The following is an 8,546-nucleotide window of genomic DNA, read 5'->3' as shown; positions in this document are numbered from 1 at the left end:
AAGTGGCGCTGTGGCTCAAGTGGTAGAGCACTAGCCTTGAGCTGAAGAGCTGAGGGACAGCGCCCAAACAGAGTTCAGGCCCCACGAACGGACCCCCCGCCAAAAAAAAAATCAAGGCCCTGAGTTCACAAAGAGTCACACCAAGCAGATCTTTTCCCTAAGCCTGCATTCTTAAAGAAGAACCACAGATCCCCTGGCTTGTGAAACCAAAAATTTTAAGTAAAAATTATGGATGATAGCTGGGGCATTACTAAAGTGGAACAGCATGTCAATCCCCATTCTCCCCACTACATGCATGCAATATATGTCTAATTATGCACAAAGGAAGGGAAGGAGGCAGGGGTAAGATCCAAATTTTATTTATCTGTAAGAGAGCCATGGTGCAAAAAAAAAGAAAGGAAGGAAGGAAGGAAGGAAGGAAGGAAGGAAGAAAGGAAGGAAGGAAGGAAGGAAGGAAGGAAGGAAGGAAGGAAGAAGGAGGAAGGAAGGAAGGAAGGAAGACTGTTCTAACCATGCTAACAGGTCACAGATTGCACAAATCAACGCTAGTGTGTCTGTAATTGAAGCTTACCAGAATCTGTAGATCCAAACTCTCTTAAAGCCCTCTCATAATAATCTCTTAAATTCACCATCTTGCAGGATTCCTACCAAAAAAAAAAAAAAAAATCAGATGATATTGCCTTAAATCCCTGTTTTAGAAAGTTAGGTATTTAAAGTAGAAGGAGGGTCAGGATTTAAAATAAACCAGCCTATTTCTCTGCCAGACCAAAAAAAAAAAGCTCATCAGAATAAAGAAATATCAACCAGGAAAGTACTTTTTCTGGTTATACGAAAAAAAGCCCATAGATTTTACAGTGGGGAACTGAGTGGCCTCACAGAAAACAGTATTTGAAAGCCTTATAGGGTAAGTAAGATTTAAATCAAGAAATACATACAGAAGGGTCTACCCACATGGCCAAGGATTTCTTCTTTTTGAGAATCTGGACTCTGACATATACCAGTTATATTTACCTTAAAACTTAGGGTAAACACTAGTCTAAACTCTAGCATACCACCTTCAAGTTTCTTTAAACTCTCTGACTTAACTTAAACATTCTCTTACCTGAAAACAAGAGTATTAATACCTATCAGGACAACTATAGGTAATAAAGAGCTTACCAGCTGGGAATGTGACTTCCTGGTAGAGTACTTGCGTAGCATGCATGAAACCCTGGGTTCCATTCCTAAGTACCACATAAAAAGAAAAAGCCGGAAGTGGTACTGTGGCTCAAGTGCTAAGAATACTAGCCTTGCCGGGCGCTGGTGGCTCACGCCTGTAATCCTAGCTACTCAGGAGGCTGAGATCTGAGGATCGCGGTTCAAAGCCAGCCCCGGCAGGAGAGACCGTGAGACTCCTATCTCCAATAACCACGAGAAAAACTGGAAGTGGCGCTATAGCTCAAGTGGTAGAGCGCTCGCCTTGAGCTGAAGAGCTGAGGGACAGCGCCCAGGCCCAGAGTTCAAGTCCCACGGCAGACCAAAAAAAAAAAAAAAGAATACTAGCCTTGAGCAAAATGAAGCTCAGGGACAGTGCCAAGCCCCAGGACTAGCAAAAAGTTAAATAAATAAAGTGCTGACCAATTATGTACTTAACAAAATGGCTTTCTCTACTTTAACAGGAAATAACTACTAAGTTTTAAATGCCTTCTCTTTTGTTCCATTTGCCAAGTGGAGTAACAACTTCAGTCTAAAAATTATTTCATAGAATAAAATACTTCCTGATGGGTGTCAGTGGCTTATACCTGTAATCCTAGTGCCTAAAGAGTCTGAGATTGAGAATATTGCTGAAGTGGTAGAGGGCTAGCCTTAGACAAAAAAGCTCAAGACAGTATCCAGGCCAAGTTCAAGCCCCAGGATGAGAACAAAGAAAAAATAGAGATCTAAGGATCATGGTTCAAAGTCAGCCCAGGAAGAAAAAGTCATTGAGGGGCTGGGAGGGTGGCTCAGTGGTAGAGTGCTTGCCTTGCATGCCTGAGGCCCTGGGTTCGATTCCTCAGCACCACATACACAAAAACAAAAAAGCCGAAGTGGCACTGTGGCTCAAGGGGTAGAGCGCTAGCCTTGAGCTGAAGAGCTAAGGGACAGCGCCCAGGCCCAGAGTTCAAGTCCCACGGCAGACCAAAAAAAAAAAAAAAAGAAAAGAAAAAGTCATTGAGACACTTATCTCCAATTAACCACCAGACAAAAACAGAAGCAGAGTTGTGGCGCTAGTAGTAGAATGCTAACCTTGAGCAAAAGAGCTCAGAGACAATGCCCAGACCAAATTCAAGGACCAGCTTTTACAAAAATAAACAAAAACATTAATTGAGTGCCTATTCTCTACTTCACTAGCTAAGGCAAAAGACAAACTGGGTCCTGTGAAGAGAGGCAAGGCAACAGCAGCTCATACAGCCCAACCTCAGAAGGAAGCTTGCTGTCTGAGGGGCCACTAGAGTTTTCTGCTCTCCAGAAGAGCACTTTCTCCTTTTTTACTTCATTACCTTTCCTAAGCCAGTTTTATGGGAAAAGGGTTGGATCAAGGGATCCAAATTTTATAAGTTTTTGTTTGTTTTTTTGTCAGTCATAGGGCCTGAACTCTGGGCCTGGGCACTGTCCCTCAGCTCTTCAGCTCAAGGCTAGCACTCTACCACTTGAGCCACAACGCCACTTCTGGCTTTTTTACTTTTTGCTTATGTGGTGCTGAGGAATCGAACCCAGGGCCTCAGGCATGCAAGGCAAGCGCTCTACCACTGAGCCACCTTCCCAGCCCTATACTATGAATTTTTAAAATACCATCACAGGTAAGTAACCACAAACCCATTTTCTCAGATAAGAAAGGCTTAGATGCATACTTACTTGCTCCTTTTCAAACTGCATCATTTTTCTAAAAAAGTCAACTGAAAATGGACGGCTTTCCTGTAAGCTAAAAAGGGGTGGGAGAAAAGTTATCTTCCATAGTAACAGAAAACCGAGGCACCTTCACACAGGTAGTTTAATGAAGACCTGAATGGCCTTAGGACTGGACCAGACTCACATGACTGAGGAAACATGCTACGCCTCTAGCGACTTGCCCTTTGCCATCACCACTTCTTCTCTGCTCTTCTTGTTCATGTTTAAGCCTTAAGTTCTCACAACTCTATCTCCACATCTTTTGAAGGCCAAGAATTCTATTTCTAAGAATATATTCCAAGGATGTAAGTTCTAATATGGACAAATACTTCCAGAGAAATGTTCCTCAAAGCTTTTTATTATTGGGGATGGTGGGGAGACAGGAAGGAGATAGTGGAGCTTGCACTCAGGATCTTGTGTCTGCAAGACCACACTCCAGCCCTTTATGCTTTTGGGTTGTTTCAGATAGTCTCACTTTTTGCTCAGAGCTGGACTCAGACTGTAAATTCTCCCAATTTTTGTCTGTCAAGAGCACAAGGATGACCTACACTGTACTACTATACCACAGCTATCTTAGTAAATTATGAAGAATGTTTAGTTCACTAGGAACTAGTGGCTCACTTGTAATCCTAGCTACTTAGAAGGCTGAGATCTGAGGATTGAGGCTCAAAGCCAGTCCAGGAAGGAAAAATCCATGTGACTCTTATCTCCAATAAATCACTCAGAAAACCAGAAGTGGCGCTGTGGCTAAGGTGGTAGAGTGTTTGTCCTGAGCTGAAGAGCTGGGGACAGCACCCAGGCCCAGAGTTCAAGCTCCAAAGCCCGGGGGGGGGGGGGGGGGGGAGGTGGTTAGGCTGGGCACCAGTGGCTCATAACTGTAATCCTAGCTACTCAACAGGCTGAAATCTGGGGATAGCACTTCAAAGCTAGCCTGGGCAAAAAAAAGTCCATGAGATTCATCTCCAAATAAGCATCAAAAAAGCTGAAACTAGGGGCTGGGAATATGGCTTAGTGGTAGAGTGCTTGGCTAGCACCCATAAAGCCCTGGGCTCAGGGCTGGGAAGGTGGCTCAGTGGTATAGTGCTTGTCTCGCATGCATGAGGCCCTGAGTTCGATTCCTCAGCACCACATAAGCAGAAAAGGCTGGAAGTGGCACTGTGGCTCAAGTGGTAGAGCACTAGCCTTGAGCTGAAGAGCTGAAGGACGGAGCCCAGGCTCATAGTTCAGGCCCCACAACCAACCAAAAAAAAAAAGCCCTGGGCTCAATTCCTCAGTACCACATAAACAGAAAAAACCAGAAGTGGCACTATGGCTCAAATGGTAGAGTGCTAGCCTTGAGCAAAAGAAGTACAGAGACAGTGCCCAGGGTCTTGAGTTCAAGCCCAAGGACTTCCCACCCACGTCACCCCCCCAAAAAAAACTGGAAAGGTGGCTTAGTGGTAGAGAGCTTGCCTAGCATGCATGAAGCTCTGGGTTCTATTCCTCAGTATCATATAAACAGAAAAAGCCAGAAGTGGTCCTGTGGCTCAAGTGGTAGAGTGCTAGCCTTGAACAAAAAGAAGCTCAGCAGGGCTGGGAAGGTGGCTCAGTGGTAAAGCGCTTGCCTTGCATGCATGAGGCCCTGGGTTAGATTCCCCAGCACCACATAAGCAAAAAGAAAAAAGCCGGAAGTGGTGCTGTGGCTCAAGTGGTAGAGAGCTAGCCTTGAGCTGAAAAGCTGAGGGACAGCGCCCAGGCCCAGAGTTCAGGCCCCATGACTGGACCCAAAAAAAAAAAAAAAAAAGCTCAGAGACAGTGCCTAAACCCCTGAGTTCTAGCCCTAGGACTGGCAAAAAAAAAAAAAAAGCTGAAATTTGCCAGCACTGGTGGCACATGCCTGTACTCCTAGCTACTCAGAAAACTGAGATCTGAGTATTGAGGTTCAAAGCCAACTCAGGCAGGAAAGTCTGTGAGACTCTTTTCTCAACCATTAGAAAACTGGAAGTGGAGCTCTGGCTCCATACAGCACTAGCCTTGAGCAGAAAAGCTCAGAGACAATATACACACCCTGAGTTCAAGCCCCACAACTGACTAAAATAAAAAGCTGAAAGTTACATATGGCTCAAGTAATAGAGCCAAAAAAGCTCAAGGACAGCACCCAGGCTTTGAGTTCAAGCCCCAGAACGAACACACACACACACATTCCTCAGCACCCAGGACACGGGGACACACACACACACACACACACACACACACACACACTCCTCAGCACCCAGGCTTTGAGTTCAAGCCCCAGAACGAACACACACACACACACACACACACACACTATTCCTCAGACACCACTATGATATATCTAACCCAGGTATGAGGGGCTGAGTAGAGGCATAAAGACTAAACACAGGTACAAATGCTTGTGTGTACCTTTTAAACACAGCTCGGGCTTTTTTGTAGCCACCACTTCGGTATGCCCAATCCAGGTATTTGTCCTTCAGTGTTACTGAGCTGGCACCTGTGACAGCTACAAGAGCTTTCTATAGTTTAAAAGAAAAAAAAAAAAACAAAGGGAAAAAGGTATGTAAGGGTATTTATAGATATCAGAAGCATCTGAGCTACTCAATAGTGCTCTAGGAATGCCCATTGATGAAATAAATACCCCTTCCCCACTCTGCAAGGAACAATCTTACCTTAAATATTGCTTCCGTGTCTTCTTCACTTTTGGAACCTTCACTCCACTCTGCCCATAAAATCCACAAGGGGAGACAAACCTGCTCACATTAACAGACTGTTAGAAAAATAACTGCTCAATCACAAGTCAGGATACAGTAAAAACATTTGCACAACCATGTTTAATGCTGCACTACTCACAATAGATGTAAACAGCCTAGATGCCCAACAATGGATGAGTAGATTTTTTAAAAATGTGGTACATGAGCTGGGCATTGATGGCTCAATACCTGTAATCTTAGCTACTCAGGAGCTGCTGAGATCTGAGGATTGCAGTTCAAAGCCAACACCAGCAGAAAAGTCCTGATAAGACTCATTGGCAATTAACCACCAGAAAATCAGAAGTGGAGCTGTGGCTCAAAGTGGTAGAGTGTTAGCCTTAAGCACAAAGGCTCAGAGATAGCACCCAGACCCTGAGTTCAAACCCCATGACAAAAAAAAAAAAAAGCAGTACATGTATATACAATGCAATTTTACTCATCTATTAGAAAGAATAATATTATGTCATTTCCAGGGAAACAAATGGACTTGGACAAAATCATAATAAATGAGGTAAGCCAGGCTCAGAAAAACAAACAGCACTTTTTTTCTCTCATATATAGGAGCTAGATTTAAAATACAAAAGGACATCATAACTAGGGCTCTATGAATTTACACACAAATAAACTGACTAAACAAACATACTTAGGGGAGGAATCCAAAGGTATAACTTTTCTGAACAACTAAATTGCTGTTTCTCAAAATGAATACCAGGAAATGGAAACGTGGATACTTTTTTCTGGGGGTTGGAGGAAGCTACAAGAATGGAGGGGGAAGCTGGGCGCTGGTGGCTCACGCCTGTAATCCTAGCTACTCAGGAGGCTGAGATCTGAGGATCGAGGTTCAAAGCCAGCCCAGACGGGAAAGTCCATGAGATTCTTACCTCCAATTAACCAGAAAACCGGAAGTGGTATTGTGGTTCAAGTGGTAGAATGCTAGCCTTCAGCTGAAGAGCTAAAGGATAGTACCTAGTTCAAACCTCACAATAGGCAAAAAAAAAAAAAAAAAAGAATGAAAAATGCCCAACACAGACCTGTGGTTTCAGGTGCACAAAGGCTTCTTCAAAAGCCACAGCAATATTGGGGCTCTTTGAGTCAATCAGCACCTGCAGCCGCAACTGCCATATGGTCACAGAGTCCTTGAACAGCTCAGTCCCAGCTTCTGCTACCTCCAGAGCTTGCCTGCAATCTTGGTGCAGCAATAACTCAATCTAAGTAAGACAAGGATCAGTGGAAAATCAATTACAAGAAAGCTTAAATTACTTATGTAAATAAGACAAATTACCACCTCACTTGAAACAATTGTATCAACAGCTTTTTCAAAACCCACTGTTAAACAGGCACAAAGGGAACAATTTGGAATTCCTCCTTCTTTACAAGATCCTATCTATAACCATTATTTAAAGGTAGGGAAAAGCCAGGATGGTGGCTCAGGCCTGTAATCCTAGCTACTCAGGAGGCTGAGATCTGAGGAAAGCAGTTCGAAACTAGTACAGATAGGAAAGTCCATGAGACTCTTATCTCCAATAAACTACTCAGAAAAAAGATGGAAGTGCCGCTGTGGCTCAAGTGATAGAGTGCTAGCCTTGAGCACAAAGAGGCTCAGGGACAGTGCCCAGACCCTCAGTTCAAGCCCCAGGACTGGCAAAAATAAATAAATAAGATTAAATTTAAATTTAAAATGCTTGTGCCTCAATTTAAAAAAAAACAGGACCTCGGGAAGGTAGGGAGGGAAGGGATGGTAGGGGGAAAACAATGGAGGGGGTAACAATGCTCAATAGGAAGTGTATTCATTACCTTACTCATGTAACTGTAACCCTCTGTACAGTATCTTTACAATAAAAAATAAAAATAAGATAAAATAAAATGCTTGTGCCTATACTAACAGGAAAAAAAAAACGAAAACAATTTCATTTTACAAAATTGAGAAAAAGTAAGTAAATGGCAGTATCCAGTCAGTTTTTTCAGCAATCATTTATGTCACACAATATCATAGGCTGGAATTCAATAATGAGCAAATCATGTATGTTCCCTGGGTCCTCTAGAACCCATAGTCTTTATTTTTTGAGGGGCCCATCTGGGGCTTGAACTCAGGACCTGGGCACTATCCTTCAGCTTCTTATGCTCAAGGCTAGCACTCTACCACTTGAGCCACAACTCTACTTCCAGCTTTTTGGTACTTTACTGGAGATAAAAGTCTCACAGACTTTCCTACCTGGACCGGCTTCAAACCTCAATCCTCAAATCTCAGCCTCCTGGATAGCTGGGATTATAGGCATGAGCTACCAGCAAATGCCTAAAACTTTCAGTCTAAAAAGAGTTGTCATGTGCCATTACAGAAAAAAAGAAAATCATTGGCTATAGGAGTTCAAATCAGAAGCATCAGTAGGATTTTAGGCAAGGATAGGAAAGGACTTCGAGAAAGGAAGCACTCAAAGAAGACTTAAGGAGAAACAAGTACCAGACAGGTGAATGTAGAGACTCCTACGAAAAGAGAAGAATCTTCCTCTGAACCAGTGTGCAAGAGCCAAAGATAAGAGACAGCTTAGAAACTGAAGTTCAGTAATGACTGGAAGGCAAGATACAAAGACAGGACTAGAAGATTGGTCTGAAAGGAGTGTTAAGTCCCTTTATTCAAAGACAATGGGAAAAGACAGAAAAAAAATCTTCTAATTTTAACAGCTCATCCTATAAAGAAAAGCTTACAGAAAGGATAGGTATAGAATGAGCTAGACACTTAAGTTTAATGGTAGTATGTGGAAGGACTCTCATTTTAAAAGCCAAGTCAAAAATGGTTGTTGAGGGGCTGGGAAGTTGGCTCAGTGGTAGAGCGCTTGCCTTGCATGCCTGAGGCCCTGGGTTCGATTCCTCAGCACCACATAAGCAAAAAGAAAA

The 8,546-nt window shown here is 43.2% G+C and overlaps 1 protein-coding gene across 1 annotated transcript in view; it reads right to left on the bottom strand.

Annotated features, from left to right (window-relative positions):
* Utp6 (UTP6, small subunit (SSU) processome component, homolog (yeast)) overlaps positions 1-8,546 on the bottom strand; it is a 178,831-nt gene that overhangs the window by 148,386 nt on the left and 21,899 nt on the right. Inside the window, exons 14-18 of the mRNA XM_013016288.1 lie at positions 6,686-6,862; positions 5,574-5,654; positions 5,311-5,420; positions 2,875-2,941; positions 572-644 (exon numbers count right to left, since the gene is read on the bottom strand). Of these exons, the coding sequence (XP_012871742.1) occupies positions 572-644; positions 2,875-2,941; positions 5,311-5,420; positions 5,574-5,654; positions 6,686-6,862 (508 nt within the window). The remainder of the gene's footprint in view (positions 1-571; positions 645-2,874; positions 2,942-5,310; positions 5,421-5,573; positions 5,655-6,685; positions 6,863-8,546) is intronic.

Source organism: Dipodomys ordii, unplaced genomic scaffold, assembly GCF_000151885.1.
Source record: "Dipodomys ordii isolate 6190 unplaced genomic scaffold, Dord_2.0 Scaffold31, whole genome shotgun sequence".
Taxonomy (NCBI): Eukaryota; Metazoa; Chordata; class Mammalia; order Rodentia; family Heteromyidae; genus Dipodomys; species Dipodomys ordii.
Note: the sequence above shows the minus strand (reverse complement) of the source record. Positions and strands in the feature narration are given on the sequence as shown.